General features: G+C 42.4%; 1 protein-coding gene across 1 annotated transcript; it reads right to left on the bottom strand.

Moving 5' to 3' along the window:
- Nucleotides 1-3,265: 3,265 nt before the first annotated feature.
- Nucleotides 3,266-5,271, bottom strand: KCNS3 (potassium voltage-gated channel modifier subfamily S member 3). Its single transcript, XM_045549072.1, has one exon. The coding sequence runs from the start codon at nucleotides 5,215-5,217 to the stop codon at nucleotides 3,742-3,744; it is 1,476 nt and encodes a 491-aa protein (XP_045405028.1). The 5' UTR covers nucleotides 5,218-5,271; the 3' UTR covers nucleotides 3,266-3,741.
- Nucleotides 5,272-27,779: the final 22,508 nt, after the last annotated feature.

Below are 27,779 nucleotides of genomic sequence, written 5' to 3'. Positions count from 1 at the left end.
CAAAAGCAAATGAGAGACCAAAAAAAAAAAAAAAAAAAAGAAGAGCAAGTAAAGTCACAAAGTCTCCCTGTGTCGAAATTTTTAAACCTCCAGAGGAAGAAAAGAGGATCCGCACATCTAAAGGTGAAAGATCCTTTAGAGTAGGGTGGTCAGCAAAGAGGGAGAAAACAGAAGCCACAGAGGCAGAGACCAGCAGGGCACGGGGCTGGGACAACAGACTCCACCTGTCCAGTGTCAGTGAAGGTTTCCTCCTAGGGCGCAACTGAAGTCACCAAGCTCTCGGAGAGCAACACCCACAAACAACTCAGGTGTCACCTCCTCCAGGAAGCCTTTTCTCTTTTCTCTCTCTCTCTCCACACACACACACACACACACACACACACACACACCAGTTGACTTACGTGTTTCCTGTTGGCTTGAGGCTCCCTGAGGGCGAGGATGGAGTCTCAGTCTGCTATGCCCAGCGCCCGCACGGAACACACATCACAGTGAGCACTCAGGAAAGGCTGACTGGAAGCAAGAGGAAGCTGTAAGAACTGGCAGGGGAGAAGGACCAGGAAGGAGAAAATCAACCCTGTGGGGACAGGTCCTTGGGTGATTCAGTGGCCTTCCAAACTGCCGTAAAGAACTGATGCCAGAGATGATAAAACAAATCTGAGGAGAGAAAGAGGTCACAGGGTAGGAACAAAGAATTTGAAAGAATTATAGGATAAAATTCCCTGAAGGTGTCTGGTCCCACTCAGACGAACTTCAATAAATCCCAATGCCCAGGACCAATCGACACAGAAATAGGCAGAGCCCGAGGTCAGGGTGGGTGGCCTGGCTTCCTCCCCGCCACTCGATGCCCCAGTCCCCCACCAACATCCCTGTGAGTGGGTGTGTAGCCACTGATCAGGCCTTTGAGACAGAAGGAAGCCACCATCTCACTGTGTGAATGAACAAGAGGAGACCTGCTTGGACTGCGGGAAAGCTGAGAGAAGCGCAGATAAACACAGCAAGGCACTGCAACTTTGTGTCACCGGAGGCCTAGGGATGTGGCAGGGATTTTAACTGAAGAGCACAACAGGAACCAGGGTGAGAAGGTGCTGGGGGAGAGGTTTGCAGCTGACCCAGCCCGAGGGAAGCCACCATCACCACTCCTGCCACACGGCAAGCCACTCTCCATGAATTCAAACAAGATACAGGCAAAAGCCGAACTCCTCCACAGGCCCAGCCGCAAAAGTTCCTACCAGGTAAGAGACATTGCTGAGCTCTTATAGAGCCACAGTTTCCCACTTGTCTGCCACCCACTGTCCTCAAGGATGGACCCTCAAAGCCTGTTCCAGCTCCAGGGTGCATTCTAGGACATCTGTCTCTGTAAACAAATGTGTCTGATTTCTGGATCAGGAACGGTATACCAGCCAGCATTTCCCCCTTTCGACTCACATACTAGAAAAACCAAAGTCTGACAGCGTTTGTTGCTTTTTGTCTTTTCAGATGAAACCTGCTCTGATGTTTCCTTAAATCCACGCCCTAACACAGCAGAGCAGGAGGTGGTTAAAAGCACAGATCCTGCAGTCTGCTCCTGGCTTCAAAGCCCAACCCCATCACTCGCTGCGTGAACATCAGCGAGTGACTAAATGAGATTAAATGGGTAAAGCATTCACATAAGTAGCTAATTATTATTATTCCTGATGTTGTTATACTACTGCTGTTACCATTAGTATATAAGCAATCTTCATTTCCTTCACCACTAATTTGGAAATCTTTAATAAAATAAGATCTCAAATTCTAATGCTATGCCTCAAAACTATATTTATGCCAGCATCAAAAAGACATTTTGGGGAAAAGAAAGGTTTTTTTAAATGGGCAGGGGATGAAGCAAATGCATGTAATAAATCTCCAGATTTAAAAATGACCATAAACCTTGTTTGGTTATATCTATCTCAGAAGTTATAGAAATGTTAAGAAGAGTGATGAGTCAGAGATACCTTTATCTGATAGCCTACAGACAATGTCCTTCCCTCAATGAAATGCGTCTACAAACATAAAAGGTTGGATAACAAATCCATGTGGACTCTTCCATTTGAAAGACCTTAGGGGAAGAACCCAGATCCTGCCTGACAGCATGCATTAGCATCACCATACATCTCCAAAACTGAGATTTTAACTCAATTCTTCCCACATGGGATAGAATTACTCTGTCACTGCTCTGAAAATGGGTATGTATGTCTTCTTTCATCGTGTGGGGTTTTTCTACATAAGATGCATTCATTACCGTCTCTATTGCTATTGGAAAATGTTGGCTCATTTTATAGCTGCTGGCATTGCTTTTTCCAGGGATTTAAGTTTCACTCCTCTGACCATAATGCATCACATCTGTGTGTTTGTACAACATTTCTCCTTTCTACATTCACTGAAGTTACCTCTGCCGGGGAGTGTGTAGGTTTAGGGTACATGCTTCATTCATAGATGACAGTTTGAGTATGTCCTAACCACCCAGATGTTTAACTGGTTCACACTGAACAGCACAGTTCAATCACAGACATGTTCTTCTACCTGCCAACCACCAAGTCTACTGAACAAAAGCATTAGAGTAGGAGACTAGGAGACAGGGCTGAGATCAGATGCAGGGGCTTGCAGAGTGGGTGCAGGTGTTAAAGTAAACAGCCCTCAAGCAGAAGCTAACTAGAAAGGCTGATGACCACAGGCAAGAACCCGCTTCAACCAGCTTGTCAGCTCTCTCTGCCACCTTACATGAACTTTGGCTAATTATAATATCATTTACATTGTGGTATTAAAATTTCTCCACCCTTAAAATAACCATGACAATTTCAAGACCATCATATAAGGTATGAAAATGGGAGGGAACCCAGTTCTACCAGTTACTACCCAAATTCTTAGCAAAAGCCAACCTTGAATATTCCTCCCCTCAATTAGTAAAACTACAAAAGATCTAAAACCACTTCCTCCCAGTGCAGCTGCTCCATTTCAAGCCTGCTCACTCTTTCCTGAGAGTATACTTTTGCTTTCAATAAAAGCTATCACTTGCTTGGCTTATGTGGTATATCCTGAAATTCTTTTCCCCATGATCACCAAGAACTTGGCAAAAACCTCCACTTGGAGGCTGGTAACAGAAGAGCTAGTGTATTGTTGGGCTATACTCAAAATTAAAAGATATAAAGAAATGACTCTTGATACTCCAAAAAGAGCATTTCTTTTCCATCCCACCTTGAACATACTGAAATGTACTTACTCAACATAAAAACACACACCCAAGACATTCTCCATACTGAATTAGGAAATTTATTAGGCTCCTAATTTCCATGTCTGGAACATGAACATGGATTTACATGCATTGTCTCATTTTGTGGATCTTACATGCATGTAGTCTTCAGTCAGCTGGACCTTTGATTCTACTTGTCAGTAATTTACAGTTAGCTCAATGTGAGTAAATGACAAACATAGAATGATGCATAAGCTGTAGCAACAAATCCCACCCCATACCATTTACCTTTTATTCCAAAACCATATCACAACTCTCTTTTGTAAAAAATAAATTTCAGAACAAAGTATTTAATTGACCTCACTGAGAAAAATAAAGACAACTCTCTCGTTTCAGAATCCAGCAATGAGTGTCCAACTATGGCTGAAAGGTACACCCTGAGAATTAAATGATTTTAACGAACCCATTGAGGTTTATAAAGCTGTGTTAACCTAATGTCAGGAAGGGACACAAGATACAGGCACAAACATCCCTGCTCATTTTGCTGTGCAATTCTCCAAGGATGTGGCATGATGAACATCCTCGTTGTCGTCAATGCTTGAAGCATCTGTGGAGTCGGGCTCGCTCACCACAATGCCTACGGAAGACAGACTGGCAATGAAGGCATGTACCCGCTGTGCATAAATGTCCCTAACGTTAAAGTAAGGTAGCTCCTGACACTTCTCTGGTGGGTCCTCACTGCCCTGGTCCACATCAATCTCCTTTTGCTTCTGGTAGTACTTGGAAAACTTATTGAAGATGATGGTGATCGGCAGGGCCACCACCAAGATGCCACAGATGATGCACGTGCTGGCGATAAGCTTGCCAGCCAAGGTGACTGGGTGGGTGTCTCCATAGCCCACGGTCGTCATGCTGATGGTGGCCCACCACCAGCAGATGGGGATGCTGGTGAGGCTGGACGTGTGTTCATCTTTCTCCACGGAGTAGATAAGCACAGAGAAGATGGAAATGCCCACAGAGAGGAAGAGAAGCAGCAGTCCAACTTCATGGTAGCTATGTCTCAGGGTGGCACCTAGAGACCGAAGTCCTACTGAGTGCCGAGCAAGCTTTAGAATTCGGAAAATCCTCATCAGCCGGAGAATCTGAACCACCTTGCCCATGTTTTCAATGTCCTCACTCTCGTCTTCCTTGGTGTCTACTGCCAGCGTGGCATAGAATGGAATAATGGAGATGAAGTCGATTATGTTCAGAGGGTTTTTCCAGAATTTCTTTTGACAGGGAGCAGCAACCAGCCGGATGGCAAGCTCCCCGGTGAACCAAGCGATGCACGCGATCTCCACCCCTTCCAGCACGGGGTCGTCTACCTCTCCATCCTCATTCTGGAACTCCGACATGCTGTGGACACACATGGCCACGATGGAGGCCAGCACCACGCTCAGAGAGGAGATGGCGATTAGCTTAGCAGACAGGCAGTACGCCGGGTTTTCCATTCTGATCCAAATCTTCTTCCGGAGCTGACCGAACCGCAGCTTATCAAACTTCTCCAGCTCCTTCTCAAACAGAGACGACTCTTCGAAGGAGGAGTCGGTGCTCACCTCATGGCTTTTCTGGTCCCAGTCCTTCTCGTGGCCCTCCTCCTTGCGTTCCTGGTAGCGGTTGCTGCAGCAGGAATCGATGAAGAGCTCGTTGATGCCCCAGTACTCAATCTCCTGGCAGAACGAGAACACGCACAGCTCCTCCATGACGTGCAGCTTCCCCGTGTAATAAAAATTCAAAACATATCTGAACAAGGAGGGGTTCCGATCAAAGTAGTACTCCTTGTCGGCCACGCTGTAGTCATCGCACAGCTCCAGAATGGCCTCTTCCGAGTGGCAGGTGAGCAACTTGCCCAGTCTCGTGTGAGGAAACCGCAGGAGGGTGCTTTGGTCAACAGACTGCTTAAAGCCCCCCACGTTCAAGTTAACAAGTTCCTCGTCTTGTCCAGGACGATGGAAAAACTCACCAAACACCATGGTGGATCCAGGAGGCAGAGTGCAGGCCGGGAAGGGTGACGAGGACAATCACGCTGCACCTGGAAGGAGCACAAGACGGCGTTAGCACTGTGTCCTGCCGTGCCTGCCAGGCTTATTTTTAATCTGCCCTTTTCCAGGCTACATTAAAAGCAAAGCAGGAAATGCAACAAAAATGAATGCATTATTATACATTTTGCCTAGAAAAAAATAAATACAAAACATTTTTTTTCCAAAAAACTTGGGCTTATAGTTCCATTTTTTTAGGAAAGAGGAAAGATAGTATAATTTTTATGAGCCCTAATTCCCATTTCTCTATTCATTAAACATCCAGACTTTACCTCCCTGTCTGCCCCCTGCAGAAACAACGCATCTTAGATCACTTACACAACATCCTCATCGCCATCTCCGCAGGCTCAAGCACAGGCTCTCTGAGTTCAGGAACGCTCAGTTCACATGCGATGGGCTAGCTGCTGCCAGGCTCAAAGCTATCCCTCCCGTCCCTACAGCTCGGTCCTGCACCCGCAGAAACAGCCCTCTGCACTGCCCTTCGACCCCGACCCACACATCACGGGAGGCTCAACTCAGCTCTTACAAAGTATGTAGGTCTTCCTCGCTCACTGACGTTTTACTCCTGTAAGAGAAAGCCCTACTCCCTATGTTTGGACGTGGACGACCAAGAGGATATAATTATCTCCTTGTCCTTAAGTACCCTATATCTTAAAGATATCATTACACTTCATGGGATGGCATTTCAGGTACATCCACATGAAAAGGAACCGACTTGGGAAAACCTTTTAAAGTTAATTGCGCTATCGGTTTCCTGACACAAACACACTGTGCTCTCACCTCCTCCTTCCCCTCACAGACAGTCTCCACACAGCCCTAATCTATGATTATGTGTCCATAGATTGCCTATACTGGCCGAGCACATGGCCTGTTTTGAAAGTTCCGACACTAACCAGGATGTAGCAGATCCATTCCTCAGAGAGAAAATAATAGCTTTTGACCATCACACAATGCAATGATGCTGGCTCACAGCAGATGACACAGATAAGGAAAACTAGGAGACCGCCATGTACTGAGGCCTCACTGGGTATTACTGGATGCTTTTACATATTATGTTATTTAATCCTTCCAATGCTGTAAGGTAGGTGGATAGAAAAATCTATACTCAGAGAGGTCGAGTCCAAGATCACACAATAGGTAAATGGTAGAGCCAAAATTTAAACCCAAGTTGCATTAACTCCAAAGTCCATGTGCTCTCCAATACATAGACTCCCCCTCTCCTGTCTTCTCCTTTATTATTTTATAAGCCAATAAGCCAATGTGGCAAGTGCTATGCCAGAGGCAAATCAAGCATTTTTGGTATTATCGAGAAGAGTAGGGCTTTCTCTTAAAGGAGTAGGACTTTCTCTTAAAACTGGCTGAAGAGGTTTCCCAGCAGGTCAAGCCGAGTCCACCAAACAAAAGGGAAAAGGGCATCAAAGAGTGGGCTGAATCCAGATTGTGCAGGGCCCTGTACATCAATCCAAAGAATCTGGATTTTATCCTTCAGCAAGACCACAACACGGTTTTAATCAACAAGTGGGCATGGTTGTAGCTGTGACATGGAGAGACCCCACTGACAGCAGGGTGAAGGCCAAGGAAGCCGGGCTGCAGTAGAACAAGTGAAGGGAGGCAGGGACCCACACTCACACGGTGACAGTGCGTATAAAGAGGAAGTGACAAATTCAAGAGAAATTGATAAAGTAGGATTGACAGGACTTGGTGATTGATTGGGCATAAATGGGCAGACAATAACACCATTAAAGGAGGGAGGGAGTTCAGGAAGGAATTTCTTTCCCCTTATGTTTATGGAAAGCCAAGGTTGTCCGCAAGAGACGATTCCTCCTCTAAAAAGGACACACCAGAGGTCACAGCCTTAAAATACAGCCCTCTGCCATCCATCCCAGAAAGAAGTCTGTAGTCATAAAGAATATGTGGGCATTTGCTCTCGACACACCAACACTGACGTGTCCCATGAAACCAGAGGCCATAGCATGGCTTGAGGCACTGTTTAATAGATTTGCTTACCTCTTCAAAAGACTTGGTTCCCCTACACCCCTTGCTTCTAGTTTTAGTTAGATATCTTCTTTGAAGGGCCTAAATCGGAGCTCCATATATTTATGGAACTTCAGTTCTCTGAAAGCTGGCTTATGCTCATGGCAAGTACAGTAGTAAAATGTTCCAAAGAACTAGTTTTATCTAAGCTGCTATGAAGACTTTAATGGAAGTTATCTTCCAGTGGATTATTTTTCACCTCCTTGGCTATCCTGGAAACCCACAAGCATAGAAAGTCGGTGTCTGCTTTCATGATACCTCCTGCATATATACATATGTATGTGTGTAATCCATTTCCCAATCTCTCCACAGCCACTTCTCTAAAGAACATTGTTATCACCCATAATATCAGTCTTCTCGCTCTGTTCTCCACGTATTTTATTCACTCTGCACCAGTAAGAGAGGGTTATGAGGTCCACAAAGTTATAAAAGCAACACACAACATAAAATGAGGGGTTTCTTGTTGTGGGGCTTTCAGAAGAGAGAAAAAGGAAAGCATCTCTGTCCAGAGCAGATCAAAAGCTTCAGCTCAGAGGGCAAGCTGAGATTCGCCAGGGCACTGCAGCCAGAGTCTCAGTGTTGCCTTGGCTGTGCAGGGCCCAGAGCAGCTGGCTGCAGACAGGGAAGGAGCCTCCGCCTTTGCAAACTGCAGTAAGCATCCCTGCATGCAGACAGTCCCGCTGGCTGCCCCAGTCACGAACATCCCCTATGCCACTTGCTCCTCACTAAGACCCTGGGATGTGGCAGACGAGGAGGTAGGATCAAAAGAGATGAGCCAGCACGGAACAGCTATTAAGGGTTACAGGCAGAGGCCCAAGCCAGGGCTCCTTCTGCCAAGCTCCATACTCTCCACAGCATTCCAGCTCATGTAATTAAAGTCACATAAAGAAAACAAGATACTGAACATCATTATTTCCAAGTATCCTATATTTAGGCAAGCCTTTATTTAACAGCTATTCATTTACTCCTTTCAGAAAACATTTGCTGGTTCATAAGTATATCTCTATATATTTGTATAGACAGATTTATAAATCATATATTTATATGTATATAAAATGTGTGTATATGAACCATACACATACTAAATAAAAATATGGGTCTATTCATTTATAAACCAGGTGGGAAAAACTTTCCTAATTCTGACTCAAAATGCATAAAAAAGTAGAAAAAAATTGATTACATAGGAGTAATTTTTTTATATTAAAAAAGGATACCAGCACAGTGCAAAAAGGAAAAAATGGGAAAAAATATTTGCCCCTTACATCACAGAGAAGAGGTTAATATGCCTAATGTGTTAAAGAGCTTTAAAACAGGAAATAAAGAGTGACAGCAATATAGAAAAATGAACAAGAGAGATGAACAGACAATTCACAGAAAAGAAATGCAAATGGGCCTGAAAACAGAGAAAAAGTGCTCAACTTTGCTCATAATAAGATAAATGCATATTAAAACTATACTGAAATATAACATTTAATCCATCAAATTGGGGGGAAAAGTCCAAAAATTGGACTACATATTGTATCAATGAGTCTGTGGGAAAGCAGGCACTCTCCATATGGCTGTGGAAATACAAAATGAATACCCCTATGGAGGGGAATTTGGTAAAACCTAGCAAAACTGCATATCCATTTACCCTTTTCCCCCTACAATTCCTCTTCTATAATTCTCTCCCAAAGATAGACAGGCAAAAATTGAAAATATTTCAGTAACTACAAACAACCCAAATGCCCATCAATAGAGAATTAGCTGAAAAAACCGTGGTCTGTCTTTCTCTACATACGCAACGGAGTGATTTTCAGGATATATTAGTTAAATGTGAAGAAAAAGGCAAATTAGAGAAAAGTACATATAGTATGCTGTAAAATATGGAGGAGTTATAACTATGAACACACACACAAACACACTCATACAATAATACACACGTGTGTGTACATATGTTTGCTTATATAAAGAAAAAGAAACAGTGGAATGCAAACCAAAAACTAATAAAATGGTTCCCTATATGGGGAGAGAGGAAACACAGTATAGGGACAGTGTTGAAAGCTAGACTTGGGAACTATCTAAATGTTTTAAATAATTATGAAACAAAATTAAATAAAAATAAAAAAGGCAATCCCTAAAACCTAAACTTTATTGTATATCAAGTTGGTGGTGGCTTAACTTCAAAGAAATGAATTATTTTCAAGGTATTTTAAAACATTGTAATTTGATTATACATCCATAGTAATATATACAGTAGGAAAAAAATTAAAATCTTAAAATACTTTTAGTAATCATATTTGCACAATTATTCCGAAACTTGTATACACACACACATAGGATAAAACAAATAAATTATTATGTTAATGTCATTAGGAAGTCCAAGATATCAGTAGGAACTCAAGGTTTATTTTTTGTTAAAAGAAAATCATATTTCCTAGCTCTGTACACTAAAAAGGCTTGGAACAGATGACAAGGTAGTGGATGCTGGGGTGTATCACCCAATATCTCCCCTTTAGAACTGAGGCACTCATCCTCACACCTGTGGGGAGTGGCAATAGCTAAGGGCTCTCAGCTAAGTCTCTCTTTGGGAATCACCCTCAGCCAAAGACAGCTGCCTTGCCCAAGGTCACACTCCTTTTCCAGGCCAGCCCACATCCAGTGACTTTTCTAGGTGGGGGACAGAGAAAGTCAAAAAGTAATAATAATACAAGTGTTGTATCATAATACGACAAGTATTGGCAAGGATGTGGAGAAATGGGAACCCTTGTGTGTCACTGGTGGTAATATAAAATGGTGCAGCCATTCTGGAAAGCAGTGTAAACCCATTCCTCTAAAAGTTAAATACAGAGTTATCATATGACCCAGCAATTCCACTCCCAGGTATAATCTCAAGAGAACCAAAAACATATATCCAACAAAAACATGTACTTGATGTTCATGGCAGCATTATTCATAATAGCCAAAAAGGGGAGATAACCTAAATGTCAATCAGTTGAGGAATGGATAAATACAATGTGGTATATCTGTACATCAGAATATTATTTGGCCAAAAAAGAAATGAAGTACTGATACATGCTACCACATGCATAATTTGAAAAGATGCTAATGAAAGAGGCCAGACCAGAAAGGCTATATATTCTATGATTCCATTTATATGAAATATCTAGAAGAGTCAAACCCAGAAAGTAGATTAGTGGATTAGTGCCCCTAGGAGGTGGGGAAAGGAGATACGGGGACTACTAATGGGTATGGGTTTCTTTTGGGGGTGATAAAAATGTTCTGGAATTAGATGTTCTGGAATATACTAAGAGCCACAGAATTAGGCACTTTTAAAAGGTAGATTTTATTGTATGTTAAGTATATTTCAATAATATTGTCATTTAAAAAAGGATTCCAGCTAATAAATAAAGAAGGAATGAAAATTAAAATCTCACATTTTGCAACTCATAATAAAATAATGGATCTAGGCAATGATCATCAATGGCTGCTAAAACCCAGATAAAAACTTAACAAAGAACTTCATAACAGGGAGATCAGAGTTACAATATCTGAACCTACTTATCAAGCCTAATATAATAACTAGATTTTATTGAAATAAAGATTTCAGAAGAACATATTCAATAACACCACAGGGATGTAATCAGCAAAATCCAGAGTGTGAGAAAACATACAGGACAAATAACACAGATCAAGTAAGAAGCACATCAAGTGGGTCAAAAGTATGGGCTTTGTATTGATCCTGATTCTAACAATCCAAAGGCTTTATTTATATATGTGTATGTGTGTATGTGTGTGTGCTTGCATGTGAAAATCAGAGACATGTGAATACCAACTAGACGCTTGATAATATAAAAGAATTATTGTTAATTTTTCAGGGTCCTAATGGTATTGTACTTAAGTTCTTAAAACAGAATCCTTATCTTTTGGAAAGATAAAATATTTATAGATACAATTATACAATGTACAGGATATATTTCATAATAATACATGGGGAAGGCCATCATACAAAATAGCCATGGGTTAATAATCGCTGCAGTGGATTGATGGGTAGGTACACAGGAGTTTTATTTATTATTCTATTTTTATACATGTTAAGATTGTCTATTAAAAGTGTTTTAAGAAAAATGTTCTAAGCACCTTTATTCAGGCTACGCAGCGTGTTAAGTGCTTTCATATACACTATGGTTTGCCTTTTATTTCCAGCAACTGGTGCAGTACATAAACACTAGCAGGCAATGAGTAAGAATAAATGAATGAATGAATCATTTCTTTTAATTCTTCAACAACGCTAAGCGGTAGATCTTAGACTCCATGTTGTAAACGGGGAAACCTGAGGCTCAGAGTTCAGCCAACATTACCCAGCTATTCTAGTGCAAACTCTTTCTACTATGCCTCAAATATGAGCATTTAAATCTTTTAAAAAGTGGGAGGAAGTAGAGATTGGCCAATGTTCTAATTTGCATACTTTCTCAACCATTCTCATTGAAGAATGCTATATACTTCTGCAGAGGCATTGATACCATTAGCATGTTGTGGACACATGGGGTCTCCAATCAGGCGTGTCTGTGGATACAAAGGCATTCAGCTGCAAAACAGAAGAACCAGCTGCTATTTTCATACTCTTGCTCAAGAACAGCTTAGGCTCATTGTATCGATTCACCTGCCTACTATCAACCCAAATCACTATACAGAATATTTGGACTTCTTGTCCCTCTCAGTGTTTATAAAATTGAAAAGAAAGAAAAAGATGTCCAAAATCCAAGATACTCACTGGCTGATTAAAAGGAAAACTACATTGACTCCCTTCTCTCCAACTGGCACCCTGTAAAGCCTTTTCAAAGCCGCTTATTCACCTCCTTTTAGTCCACTTCCTGCTCTCTTTGCTTCACGCTCTCAAACTCACTTAAAAAAATACTCTCAAAACTGTGTCTTCTCAAGGCTGACACATATATGTACACGCATGCCCACGGCCATCTTTGATAATGCACTTGCTTTGCTCAGAAAGGGAAGTATAATAATACAGGCCAGTTTCTCTTATTGGACAGAACCACTTTTTAAAATCAGTTCCATAAAGGTAAATAAAAACCTAGATTCATTTTTCCTTCCCACTTGTCCAAATATCTACATTAGTCCTTTGATCAAAGAAAAAAATAGGACATTTTCGGAATTCCTGTGGCCATCTTTTTGGAACATTCTTCTAAGGGTTTCATTTCATTCTATTAAATGTAAAAGAAAAATTATTTAGGTTTTTAAAAAGGGGAGGTCATGCTAAATTCCATTTCTGGCCATGCCATGTGAGGATATACAAAATAAAATTAAGCCAATGTAAACAAAACTAAAAAACTAAACTCCATCTCAGTCCACACCCATGTCTCTTCCTCAGCATCTTTCCACCAGGCGCCTCCCCTGGGGGTGGTCTTCTCATACAGCACTGTCTGGGCTTGAGAGGCTCCTACATGGAGCCATTCCCTCCAGTAGCCTTGCAAGGGGTGTAGCCCAGGCCACTGAGGAAGCCCTGATGAAGTGTGAGTCCCACTGGCCTAACAGGCAAGAAAACCCCCTCTCAGGTCTGTGTTCTGACAGCGAGGGCCACAGCCGACAGCACAGCAATGGCACAGGTCCTAGCAGTCTCCAGGGTCCCAAGTCACCCTATTTCAGAGCATTCATAACCTGAACCCAACTTGTAAAGGCTGAACTAAACAAAATGAACCCACTGTGTCCCCTTATTCGTACTGAACTATCAGAGGCAACTAGCAAGAGCAAACGGCTAGGACTCACAAAACTTGTGCTCGAGCTGCCTCTTCCCAGCTATAAGACCTTGGCTAGGTAGATTCTCAATCCGTGGAAGGAGATGATAAACCCACCTTGAGGATAAAATATTAAATAACAAATGCAAAAGTCTTTTGAAAACATAAAAAACAAGACTCTTGTAAAACTTCATTCTAAAGAGTGATATAATAGCATTTCTCCCTAGCCCCTTCCTGGCCCTGTTCCCTTTCCTCCTCTCTTGCTCCCTCCAACTGGTGCAATCATGTTAAACTTGTATTCATACCCTCCAGATCTGTATTTAGTGTAACTGCTCCTTTTTTGAAAACTCCAGGGATCTCTGTAATTCACACAGCTGATCTCCGAGCGGAGAGCTGCTTCGAAGGCTGAGAGATTTAGTAAGCCAAACAGCCAGAAAGCTGTCCTCTTTGTAAAAAGCAAAGAATCACAGAGGATAGCTTTTCAAACAGAAACAGGAAAAATGTGGACTTTGCCACAAGAGGGGCCTCTAACCCTGCTGTGGATGCTCCACCACATCTCTAGCTGAGCCGGGCTGCGTGGAGACACATACAGATGTCTGTACCGGGAAAGCTCTGGTGTCTGGAGAGAAAGTTTTGGAGAATTTGAATGCATCTGGGCCAACAGTTCTCCCTTCTCTGCCTCCCTTGCTCTACTCACCTTCTCCCATGGTCCGTTGTGTACACCTTTATTTTAGCACACATCACAGGGTATTAGAATAATCTCTACAGACCTCCGTGCTCACCACAAGTCTTATCGCTGCCTACTCTAGACTCTAAACTCCTCCATGGAAGAGATCATGGACTCTTGTTCTCACTGCAGCTGTAGCCCTTTATGCTAACTGCTGCCCATCATCTAGTAAAAGATATTTGCTTTTATCTGCAGGAATTAACAAAAGCTACCACTGCTTTTGTCAAAGAGCTAGAAGAATGATCTAGATCAAGCATGGCAAAATTAAATACCTCCAGTGGTCGACCAAGTCAAACAAATGAAGTGGGCTAGTAAGGGACTGTGGTGACCCACAGGTCAACCAGGTCAAACAAATGAAGTGGGCTGGTCAGGGACGGTGGTGAACTACCCACACTTGTCTCAGAGGCAGAGGCTACTCAACACCAGAGTCCTTTCTGGGATCAGAGAACCAGTATAGACATATCTATCATTCAGTGTTCCAGGAGAACCTGGAAACCCTGATTATTATGTGGGAGATCTTGAGTTTAGTTAGAATAGATCTAGCACGTAGTAAACACTATGTGGTTCAAACACAGATACGCTTCTGGGCCACATACTTCCAATAAGCTGCCTGGTCTGTGACCTGAGTCAGACTGATCAATTCCTGCTCCAGGACACCCATTTTAAGTCAGACTGGCTCATATGAACACAAAAGGAATCTAGGCACAATCATAGTAGTGTCACTCTCTCAAGTCTGAATCAAAAATGTCAAAAAAGGGAGGAGAAGGGAATGTGGACTACAGAGTTTTCTAGAGTGGCCTGTGGAGTCCCTCAGCACAATTGCAATCTGATCCTTCTCGCCTGACACTTTCCCCTTTACTTGTCTATCCCAACTGCCCAGTGGATGTGACAATCAGAAGAGTCTTCCCAGTGTTTCCCTTCACCTTTGTCCCTACACCATAAGGTTCATTCTCCTCTTCCTTGGATAAATAACATGTGCCAGAGAAAATTAAAAAGAAAAAGGCGACTCTTACCCTTGAGGTGGTGATGACACACGCTCTGCCTTCATCCTGCCCAGTGGGACGTCCATCATCATCCAAGAAGCTCCACCCTTCTCCCCTCACTGGACCGTGTGGTGCACATAGGCATTTAGTGGCCAAAAAGAAGAGGAGAATCCTGTTCTTTGGTTGTACAGGCCAAAGCAATTGCCGGAAAAATCACTCTCACCTGCAGGAAAAACCACCAGCCAAGTTGTAACTCCAAGGAGGAAATACACCCAAGACGTTCTATCTCAGACTCCATGGTCTGGGCACTTTACAGATTAGACCCAAATCTGAGAGCCCCATCGATTTCTCATGCAGGAGGTGGTCTTTCTCCCCCTGTGGAACCATCACTCCCATGGGCCAGGTGGCTACGCAGAGACATGGATAGGTTTCAGGACTCTTGTAACTCAACTGTAGTGGAATGCTTGGGATTTCTCCACTGGCACCAGCCAGTGAAACATCCGAAGATAAAACTAGGCACTAGAATTAGACAGAGTCACTCACTCCCATGCAGTTTCTTATAGGAGTGTTATTCTCCCAGCTAATTCATCAATGATATACTTATAAGCTTCTAAATGAACACATTTTAATCCATCTCAGAGAACAACTTCTGGGTGTTACTGCTCTAATAGAATTAACACTGCTGCTCTAATTTGAAATCAATAGAGCTCAAAGGCTGGCCAAATTCAATTTTGCCTTATTTGCCCACTGTTATATTTCATATATCAGAAATGACTACAGGTGCTAACACAGAATCCTCTGGTTAATTTGGCGGGGGTGAGGGGGGTGTTTTAAGTCTGTGTCAAAACAAGCAAAAAGACAAGACAAATTTCAGTTTCTCTCTCTGAATAAATTGAAGAAAGCAAAAAATGCCGATTCCCAGCCAGGTTAAGTCTCGTCTCATGTTGAGGCATTCCCACTGATGCGTACTAGCATCTAAGCATCCCTCCATTGATTTTCACATTTTCCAATCAGCGCCAGGTGCAAAAGGGGGAGGAAAAAAAGCAGAAGAAAAACATATTGATTCTGAGCAAAAGACATGAAAGAAGTGCCTCTGGCTATATCAGTCATTAAACAAACAGTCATTGTGGTTTAAGATCTGCTGGGAGTTATCTTAGGCATTGGGAAAACCAACCAGATGCAGTGCCTACCCCCAAACCCCCAGGGCTCACAGGCCCAAAACCAAATAAACAAGTCCTGATGTCCTAACAACACTGAGGGGGTGTGGGAGGGGGAGGGGTGAGCGGGAACACAGTTTCTGAGTTGGTCCTGGCAGGCAGATTAATCCTTCAGCACATTCCGGCTTTGTAGGGTGATAAATTCCCACCTATAGTAGAGATAGATGATAACGAAGAAAAATCTAGAAGTAAAATGCAACTCCACCCAAACTGAACTTCTGAGATGGAATTCTTAGCAGAGGAGGTAAAGAAATCTCAACATGAGTAAATAAAATCAATTCAGGAGCCAAAATCCGCCCTCCCTCCTCCTCCTCCTGCTCCTCCTCATCCTTCTTTTCCTCCTCCTCCCCCTTCTCCTCCTCCACAATCTCCCAGTAGCAAACCACTGGCTCAGCCTCAGATATTGGCGTTCCGGTGAAACACAGAAATGTTGCTGTACCTTTTTAAAAGGATATAATACACACATACGTCTTCCTTTCCCTATCAGATGCCTTTCCAACTGTGGCACATTCTAAGGGAAGGTAAGATTAATCTGACTGGGAGATAATTAACTGAAAACAGCTTTGATATCAGTATATTAATTACTGAAGAAAAAAATAACAAAGTACTTAGGCTACACAGCACTTCTAAGAAACCCCAAGCACTGCCTAAAAGTTCATTACACTAGATCACCACAGAAAGGTCAGGGCTGGCTCACACTGAGAGGTGAGCCAAGTGCATCCTTTATACAGACACTGGTACCTGGTGGGCCTTTAGGCAATGTCCGAAGAATAAATGCCAGCCCAGGCTGTCTTTTTCTTTTTCCCTCCCTGCAAAACTCGGAATTCCTGTGCCTTGCCCCATTTTCCATCACCATGATTCCTATACAAAAACTGGATTTTCAGAAAAGATGTAACACTAGTCAATGCCTCTTACTGTGAATTTATGTCAACTCACACCCTCTAAGAGCATTTGCATCCTAAGTATGACTTCTCAAAGTAAGATGATAACTAGCATTTCCAGCATCCCCACAAGAAGCCAGGAAACTTTGTAGGAGTTTTGCATATATCTCCTCTCTCCTCAACCATTGTTAAGTGCTAAGTATTATTAGTCTCATTTTATAGGTAGGACATTGAGGCTCAGAGAAGCTGCTTGTCTGAAGTCACACACCTAAGGAGTACCAGAGCCAGGATTCAAACTCAGGTAGGTCTGCCCGATTCCAATTAGTGTGAGAAATCAAGATCCCTCTTAGTTGTTGAGAAGGTCAAGGAAGGATTAGAGGAAGTGGGTAGAACATGATCCAAACCAGCAGGCTTGGGGGAAGAAAAATGTGCACGTCCACCGTATTCTCCCCTCTGCTTAACTCCATCCAGTGTTTCTGTTTCTCTGTGTTCCTATCATCCTCACCAGGGTTGGCCCATTCAGAAGAAAGGTACATTGTTTGTGATTTAGTACTTAACAGGTTTCTAATTTTGCTGAGTGATTCAGCAGGATCCTGGAAAAACACATCAAGTTCACTCAAGTATTGCTGCCCTCTGAGGAATTCCTCTCTTCACAATAATTCTATATCATCGTTGCACTCCCCTCCACCCTGGCTGTATTTCCTGGTGGGTTGACTACAGGCATTCAAAAATGTATGAAATGACTGCCTCCATTATTGAGAGGGAAAAGGTGAAGATTAAGTGGCATATTGAACTCTTTCATCATCCAGAGACCTGACATCCATTCTTGGAACAGAACCCAGGGACAGCACATAGTCCACAAGAGTGATGACAACTCCCTACCTGAGGCCTTAGGACCCCACGTGGCCTTCTGGATCCTTGAGGGAGGCCTTTTGACTGAATAAAACTTTTACAGAACAAATCCTTTTATAATGAAGGGATTTATTCTGTGAAGTCTGGCTTCTGTCCAGAGGCTGCACTTGAGGATCTGAAGGGCCACAAGTGGCCTTGAGGATGCAGGTTCCCCACCCCGGCTTCTCCCAGGACTGGGAATCATAGGGGTAAGATCGCCCTCCAAAAACTATAAAATCGGTGCCTGATAGATCAAAGTAGACATGGCAAGTGACACTGGGGCATAGGTCTGTGTCCTCTCTACTTGCACACAGAGAATCCCGTGTGTCCCCATCACTGTCCTGCCTACAGTCTTCTGAAATGTTGTCACATCAGTGCTACCCACTAGACTGAGAAAGCCTCAAGTTAGGGACAGTGTCCTAATATCAATCTTCATATTGATTATCCCTGTCACACAATGGTGCTTGACAGATATTTTTCAAACAATTCCTCTCCCCTGAGTCAACAAGACTAAGGAGTAAATTAATGAAAAGGCTCAATATAGATAATGAAAGGTAGTTTGTCAGTAGCGGTAGCAGAGAAGAAAAGTGTGAAATATGGAAGCTGGTTCCCAAGACCCAACCCAGCAGTGGCTAAAGGAGAAGGGTCTTATCCTGAAGATTCAGCATGTCCACGCTGATGGTGGGACATCTCAAGATTGGAGTTTTAAGTGTCAAGACCTCAGAGTTTCAGGTATCATTAAACATCCAAAACACGTCCCATTTTTCTGACTCCAGGCTCCCCAGGGCACCTCTTGGTGATTTGGATTTCCATGCATCTTGCTGACAGGGAGCATATGAGCTCTGTAGTCAACACAAGAGCCCACTTTGTCTACTGATTCTGTTTATTAGTGGAACTTACTAAGACAGGAAGAGATTTATTTATGCAGTTTCCTGTGAGTTTTGGCACAATTTAACCTGCTAGAGTTTGATCAGCACTGGGACACCTGAGAGTGAGTTTCTGAAGTTGCAAGGCTGAGAGAGAGCCAACCCCTCCCTACCTGTAATAAGGTTACCAGGGAAACAACATCTTTGAACACCCTCCTGCAGCCAGCCAGCTTTCCTGGACACATCCTTGACCTTGGAAACTTCTACAGTAGGGTTTTTTAACTTCAGCTCTGTTGACATTGTGGGGCCAGGTAATTCTTGTGGGGGCTGTTTTATGCACTGTGGGATGTTTAGCAGTCTCCCTGGCTTCCACCCAGTAGATGCCAGTAGCACGGCCCCTCCCAAGGCTGTGACAAGCAAAAACATCTCCAGATACTGCTAAGTGTCCCTTGGGGAGAAAAATCATCCCTAGTTGAGAACTAGTGTCCTACAGGTAGAGTAAAAGGACATTAGGTACTTGTTTGGAAGCTAAAAGCTCGGAAAGCTTGGAATGACAAATTGTACTAACACTTCATCTGCTGACAGGGCTGAGGATATTCCCCCAACACCTGTTCTTCTAGAATTCAGTCATGGCATTTCCATTGTCAGACAACCAAAACTCTTACAATAAGGAAAGGTAAAAGCAAGTTTAACCTTTTGTTGAAACTCAAAAACATGCTTCAAACGATTTGAGTCTAAAGATTAGTGATATTCTCTAAGACAGTCTGTCTGAAATTTTCTAACATTTTCAGTGCCAGAATGCTATACTGTGCACATGTACTAACCTCGTTTTAACTTTCCACAGGCAGCACTGCTCCTGCTAGACACACCCACCCCTGACCAAAGCTCCAATCTTGTGGGCACTCACTGATGTCCCAGGAAAAAGGCACATACATGTCAGTTTCATAGTTTCGCCACTATTCGTCAATCACAGACCAATTTTCAATTAAAATCGGGGAATAATGAAATTAAATGAATAATAATGAAGGTGAAATTCGAGCCTACCTCTAATCTTGCTTAATTAATGACAATTGTCACTCATTGCTTTTTTCTTAAATAAAATTAAAATGTCAGAATTGGACTGCCATAATTGGATTTAGTATGCTAGAAAAATTTTACGATGTTTAAATCCTATAATCCAAAGCAATCAGAACCACACATCTTCCAGCAGATACAGACAGTAGATTACTAAGAGTATCCTTGAACTACTTACTTTTCCTAAATTATCAAATTTCAAGAAGTACCTCATGTTAATAGGACGAATCCTTGACTTAACATGATTTTTTTATCTGTCCCAAAAAGAAAATGAAAACTTCTCAGGGTCTAATATATTCAGGGACAAACCAGTAAGTGCTTTTAAAGCAAAGCCTCTAAATTATTTTTGAAAGGTATAAATTATATTTCTCTTGGCCATTCAGAATGAGTAAATGCAATCCCATCTCCAGAAATCCCAAAGGCTTGATGCATGAGTAACTAAATGCCACCTTCCTCTCCTCGGGTTCTGTGTTTCTAGACAACCTCCCCTGGGGAACAGAGGGGAGGCAGCAGGAATGCAGCTATGTCACCTTCACAAAACAATCCACAGACAGGAAAACAGAGACAGCCAGGCCAGGAGCTGCCCTGGGGAAGGGTGTGCACCACAGAGGAGGAAACATCACCCCAGCCTGGTTATACCTGAGTGTTGACAGGGTTCTGCAGTCACTCTGAGTCATGCAACCGCCAACAGGAATGAACTGCCCTGGCCCCATCCACCTTGTCGTCATCTTCCTACAGCATGGGTGGCTAAAGACAGAGCAACCAGGAAACAGGCAGGCGAATCAGCCCAACTGGGGACTTGAGACCCTGCACCAGCCTCATCTGTCTCCATGTTTTAAATGCCTGACATACCAACGACTGCACTAACACACTGACAAAAAGAGGAACTGAAAGCAAGCATCTTTGGAGGGCACAGGGAAAACCTGCAGTGGGCAATGATAATAGCAGTGTAAACTAGGTAAAGGAAACCCTTCAGGAAGGACATGACAGCAATGTGTATCACAAAGTCCCAGTTTCACATTTTGAAATGCATCCTGAGGAAATAAATCAGACAAGTGTTCAACGATGTATGCACAAGGATGTTCACTGCATAATGATTTTGTAAGAGTAAAAAGTGAAAGGTAACCTAAATCTCCATCAGTAGGAAAATAAGTAAATAGATTTGGAGTAACCGTGCAATGAATACTCTTCGGCATTAAAATTGCTGAAATAATCACAGTAACAGCTCCCAGATGCTGAGCTGGGCCCTTTGCTAAGCGTTTACATGTCTGAACCTATTTAATCCTTACAACACTTGTACAAGCAGTGTTTTTATTGCACTCAGTTTACAGGTGGGAAAACTGATAAATAGAGAAGTTAACTAACTCTCTGGAGTCAACAGCTATTAAGTGACAACTCCATGATTCAAACCCAAACAATAAAGCCACTCTCTTAACCACGACACTCGACTGCCTTTAGAGCCATAGAAAACAGTCACAATATGTTAAGTAAATAAGGAAAATAATTACGATGCAATATATGGCATGAGTCCATCTTTATAAAATGTCTGATTTTTTTGAGTGAAAAAAAATCTATAAGAATATACACCAAAATGTTAAATACATTCTCTCTGGATAATAGAATTTGTGGTGATTTTTGCTTTCTACTCTCCACCACTTAACATTGTGTGAATTTCTTTAAATGAGTAGGTTTTATAAAATACTTATGAAAATAGTTATTTCTATTTGGAAAAATAAAAGCTCATAAGCAGCTTTAGTCAGCATTTGGGCAGGAGAGAAGGGGGAGGGAGACAGAAGCTAAGTGAACTCACAGATATGCATGAGAAAGAACCCCAGCAGAATGCTCACTCCTGTGTCCTGGGCAGGAATCAGGAGCTGCTGCTGTTCGCTCATGGCTGCTTTATGGCAGATGCTATCCTGGGAATGACAGAGGATGAAAGCAACAGGGATCTTGTCCTCAGAGCTTATAGGAGCTTAGAAGAACATATAGGAGGGTAAATATTATTAATAACAAATAACTGCACTGCAAGGTGCAATGTCAGGTAACATGGGGAAAGGTACAGAGAAGGTTTCACTAAAGTTCAGAGGAGGTAAAGAGTCCCTCGGGATAGGGAATTAAGGACAGCTACATGAATAGGTAGCACCTGGAGCTAAACCTTGAGGTCAAATATGAACAAGTAAAGGAGACAGGTAAGGGTAAGAAGGCTCTTCTTCAAGGAGAGGAAAGAACACATAAGACACGGTGGGAAGAAAGCTTGTGGTATGGACAGAGCAGAAAATAGTGGAGTTGGGCTATAGTAGGTAGTTCTACAAGCTGGAGATATTTATATGGATTATTTCTTTTTAGAATAGAAAGAACTCTCTGTATCTTTGTGGACTAGGAATAACCAAGGTGGGCACTATCCCTGGGAGAGGAGAATGGATTGCCTGTGGCTATACAGAGAATCTGCGGATACAAAAGGATCACACTCCAGACCCCCAAACAATTTAGCCACAAGAAACCAGTCAGAGAAATATAAAGACCTCCTGGAGTTATTGCTGCCCTGGGACACCTAAAATATTAGAAGCTGCCATCAGGTACTCCAGTCCACTAGGAATTCCGGTGATCTGAAATGGTAAGCAGGGAATTCCACCAGTGCCGAGTGAAACACAGACAAGAACACAAACAGCGGCAACACTTCATTTGTTCATTTTGCTTCTCTTTTGGATTTCATTTAATCTGTTCTCTACTTACCAGTCAGGGTAGGGGTCTATATTGAGAATTCATGAGGTCCTTGAATTTAGATGGGGAAAAGAATCTTTATTTTCACTAATCTCTAACTGAAATTTAGAGATTTCTTCCATTAAAAATGCAGGTATTGGCCCAAGGTAGTGTGTATTAGCAGCACTTACAACTTCATACCAACAGAAAGCTGAATACTTTCATATCCTACCAGAATTGTTGCAGACATGTCCAAATATCATTTATGCTCATTATTACTTTGGAATCACAGTAGTTATAGACCTACTGCTAGATTTTATTAGTATTTAATGAATTCATAAAGAAGCACATATATTGCTAAATCATAAGTCTTACTATTTTGATAACTACATTTCAATACAATTGGATCCCTTTATATCTTATGGCTTTTACTTTTTGCATTTAAAAGTGATATTTTGAAAAGGGGTCCACAGGCTATCCCAGACTACCAAAGGGGTCCGTGGCAAAAAGTGGAGGGCTGAGAATCTTTTAGCTAGAGATTCTATTAAAATGTAAGTCACACGATGTCACTCCTATGTCCAACCCTCCAGTGGCTTCCATTTTACTCCAAGTTCCCACCACCCACCCTCCCCCCACTTTACTTGTCCAATCTCACCTCCTACTCCTCTCACCCTCTGTCACTCCCATCTGGCATATGGTCTCCCTGCTAATCCTTAATCATGCCAAGTGAGGCACATCCTGCCTCAGGGCCTTTGCACTGGCTGATCCCTCTGCCTGGAATGCCCTATCCCCAGGTGATTGCATGGCGAGTCTCCTCACCTCCTTCAGGTGTCTACGCAAATGATCTCTTGTCAATGAGATTGTCTTTGGTTACCCTATCTAAATTGTCAACACCCTCCAAAAAGTTCATATCCCTTTCCTTGTTTTATTTTTAATCTTTAGATTTATCACTCCCTAAAATATATTTAGACATATATATGTGTATTTTTCTTTATTTTATTTACTGTTTGCTTCCCTGCTCCAGTATGAGCTCCACGAGCGGAGAGATTTTTGTCTGATACACCCCTGTATTCCCAGTGCCTACAACCTCACATGACACATAATAAGTTCTTAAAAATTATTTGTTGTAATAAATGAATTAACGACTTGGTTGACACGTGCAACATAGCTTAGCTGCTGGCTGCTTCTATTCCATGTCAAACTATAGTCTCTTTTGTCCATTGTATTAACTGGGAGAAAACAAAAAGCACAACAAATGTACTTCTGAAACTGTGCTCACCGCAGAAGAAAAGTAGCTAATTTTTCAGCCACTGAGAATGGGGGGATACATTTTTTCCTTAATTAGGACAGTTTTTATCAAAGACAAGATAGATAAGTTCTAACATATGCCCATATACAACTTATTGATTGGCTCAAATTTTATCATAAAACAAATACAAAAAAGTAAATGGAAAAATTGGGATACCGCATAAAACCAAGAAAGGTACACTATCCCAGATTGCAATAGCAGCGATGCTGGTTGATAAGATCATCACACAGATTCTACCTGGCAAACACTGAAAAAAATGGACACACGAGTAAATGCAGGTAACAAATCACCACATGGACTCTGCTCCACTTAAACTGCAGCTGTTAAAATGTAAAACTGCCTATTTTAAGGCACTGCTGCTTACATATTAAATGAGCAAAAATGCGTTTAACACTGGTAAGGTTTAAAGTTGGCAGGGCTGTCTTTGCACAGACATATAAAAAGCACCTCGTCCCATTCTATAACCCAAAGGCTTTGTTTTAATAAGAACAGCCGCTTCTTTTAGCATGATCTGCCAATCAAAGCTAAGACTGGACTTCTTATAGTTCTTATAAAATGTAGGTGAAGGACAAATAATCCTTAATCTATTTTATATCACTAACATTCTTATACAGATATACTCAAGCCACTCACATTAAAACACACACACACACACACACAAAATAAAATTTCCCAAGTGCATATTCCTCTTTGTATCACAGCTTATTCAAATTATTTTCATTATTCATCCTTCCTTCTTTTCTACAATTCTTAGCCTAACACCCTACTAAATGTTTTCACTAAGGCTGTTTCCAGTGACCAAACCCAAAGGACACCTCCCAGTCTGCATCAAACTTACCTGTCCATGCACGGCATTTGTTACTGCCAACCTCCCCTGCCCCTGCAGTTTCCTAACACCACTTGCTCTGTCCTCTCCCACTTGTCTGACTACTCATTTTTAGTTTCCTGTGAAACCCTGTATCCTCTTCTCAAACCTTAAATCTGGGGTCACAAAATAAAATACCTGCAGGTGCCAAGCAGGTGCCTGAAATGAAAGAAGGACACTTGGCCACTATGACAAGTTGGAGAGCACCAGCCCAGCCAACAGAGGACACAAGCTGACTGCTGTCCCTTATCTGTGGGTATCAGGTTGTCACATCACCCAATTTGTTAAGAACACCCACAAATCTTATTTTGATGGGAACTTTCCCAATTTTTTAAATGTTGGCAACTATTGTTTTTCATGTTTTAAATCTGTAAGCAAAATCAAAGAAATCGCAGCCTGGATACAATCTGCAGGCCTCCAGTTTGTGCCATCTCCCCCCAGCCTCAGCCCCGGTGGGCTCTTCCTTGTGCCTCTGCTCTTCTCCCTGGCCAATGTCATCTAACTGCAGAGCAGAGATGTGTATCCCTAGCCCAGATCTCCGTCCTACATTCCAGACTCACGTAACTGCCTACTGGACATGTCCATCTGACTGTCCCACTGGGACCTTAAAGTAAACGTGTCCAAACCTTCCCTTCATCCTCTATCCCCATGCACCTGCTCACTCAGGCCGAACACCTGCAGATCATCCCCGACTCCCCCTTTTCCCTCAGCACGCAGGCCTGCTGACACCCAGCCAGCACCAAGGGTGGGCAGATCCATGTCCCGGGCGTCACTCAGATCTCTTTCCTTTCTCCATCCCTCCTGTCTCGGCACGAATTCAGATACTCAGTGTTTTTTCCCTGGTTTGCCATGACAGACTGCTGACCGTCCCCAGCCTTAGGCCCGTCCCCATTCCCTATCCTCAAACTCTTCCTTTGCCCTAAGCTAAAGGTACCTTTAAAATGCACATCAAATTATGTTATATCCCACACACCAGGCTTACGGTCCTCTGATGGCTCCTTTAGCCGTTAGGATAAACTCTAGATCCAGAAGCCTTAAGCAGGAATCCCACTTCACCACTCAGTAGCTGTGTAATTTTGGGCAAGTCATTTAAGTTCTCTGAGCCTCAGTTTCCTCATTTGTAAGGCATGCATACTAAATATCACATACTGCATACAGAAGTTATGAGGATTAAAAATAAGATTATACAAAATATAAAAATTACAGCAACAATTACCTATTTCCTCTGCCTATGATATATCCTTTGGAGGGCACCTTGCCCTGAATTCATTCAAAGTATAATAGCAGTGGACAATTGACAGTTTAATTTCTGTGTAACACATAAAATAAAATTTTGTAAACCAAAAAAAAAAAAGAAAGAGATAATACAAACAAAGCTCTCTGTGCTTGGGACACAGTAAATGCTCAATTAAATGTTAGCTGTTGTTATTATTGCTATTCTTCATCCATTAGCCTTGCCTGCCACAACCCAACTCAAACTCTAGAACTCTAAGGAATTACTTGAAATTCTCCAAAAATGCCCCAAATCCTCACAACTCCATTTCTCTGCACTTACTTTATCCGCTCAGAATGCCCTTCAAGACTTAGCTCTATCATATATATTCTCAAGAGCTAACTCTTGACCCCAGACCTCCCCCTACCCAAAATCAGGCTCCCACCCACCCCTCTCCACACACCAGCACCTGCCTCTGTCAGAGAATTGAACTTGCCTGAGAACGATTTACTCACTGTCTCCACGTGGCACTGTGAGCTCTGCAAAGATAGGACCTATTTTTTCTTAGTCTTTGCATCTTTAATGCCCAGTAGAAATAATGAATGGATGATCTTCTTTAATCTCCAGGTCAACCCAGAGAGGCAGGCATTGTTATGAGTTACCATTTATGGATGAGGAAACCGAGGTTCAGAATGGTTAGGTAGAAAGCAGAGGTGGCAAGCCCGAAGACCGAGCCCAGCTGGATTGTGGCCCATGTAGGGAAGGCTTGTCATACTCTGCTCCCGTTGGAGGTGGTCTGTTGTCTGTCCTTACCCGCCAGACTCATGTCCTTAAAATAAACTGTACTCTGGCCTTTTCTCCCTAAATAAGTGTGGGAAAAATGCCAATGACTGTTTCTCACTTCATGCCTTTTCTGTAAAGAACCACAAGACATCTACAAAGCACAGGGACAGGGAAAGAGTCACAATTCTTTCCATGCTTACCTTTATAAAGTATGTACATTCAATCTTCTTCATAGTGCCCATGGCAAAATAACTTTTCTAGAAAACCCTTATATAGTGCTTACTTTGTGCCAGGCACTACCTGAAGCATTTTACTATATGCTACCTAATGCCAGACAAATACTATAATTACTCTCATTCTGTAAATGAGGATACTGAGGCCACAGAGGTTAAATAACTTGCCCAGCCAGGAAGAGGTGGAGTTCAGATTCAGAACCAGAGGTAAGAACACCGACTGTAACGGGTCTGCCTTGATTAGAATCCCAGCCTGCCGCTTTCTGGTTGTATGACTTGGCTAAATTATTAACACCTCTCCTTGAGGTTTCCTCACCTGTTGATAGGTAGATAGATGTAATATAATAATAATTGATTATAAGATGATAATAGTACCTACATCAAAGTATGTTTATGAGGATTACATGGGTTAATACATATACCACATTTATAACAGTGTCTGGCACATTATATAATTACCACATTAATACTTACTATTATTATTTTTATCACTAAGTATTGCCAGAGCCCTGAGTGTCATCTGAGCAAGGACTATAATTGTAAATACACAGGAACTTCCCCCACCTACCTGATGCTCATTTGACCTGCTCCAGGTAGACCTAGGAGCAGGATCAGCCTGCAGCAATACTGGGAAGCCAGCAAAGTTTGTTCTACAGGGATCTATTTTCCTCAGCCCCTTCCAGAACATCCTGTTCCATCTCTGCAAATAATTCCCTTGTGTTCTCTCCCTGTAGCCCTCTCATATCAGTAGGAAAGGCTATGAGATTAGTCTTTAAACTCTGGTGTTAAGTAAGGCCTTTAGACATTTCCTACACCTATAGGTTCTTCGGACACAAGCAACAGCAACTGGTTGTGACTCACTCAAACAAAGACAATTTTCCCAGGAGGCTGTGGAGTGCTCCTAGAATCAAAGAGAAGTCTAAATACCCACACCTGGAAACCAGCAGGAGCCAGGGCCTTTCTGAAGAACCCAGAAGCAGAAACTACAGGA

The sequence above is a fragment of the Lemur catta genome, chromosome 4, assembly GCF_020740605.2.
Source record: "Lemur catta isolate mLemCat1 chromosome 4, mLemCat1.pri, whole genome shotgun sequence".
Taxonomy (NCBI): Eukaryota; Metazoa; Chordata; class Mammalia; order Primates; family Lemuridae; genus Lemur; species Lemur catta.
Note: the sequence above shows the minus strand (reverse complement) of the source record. Positions and strands in the feature narration are given on the sequence as shown.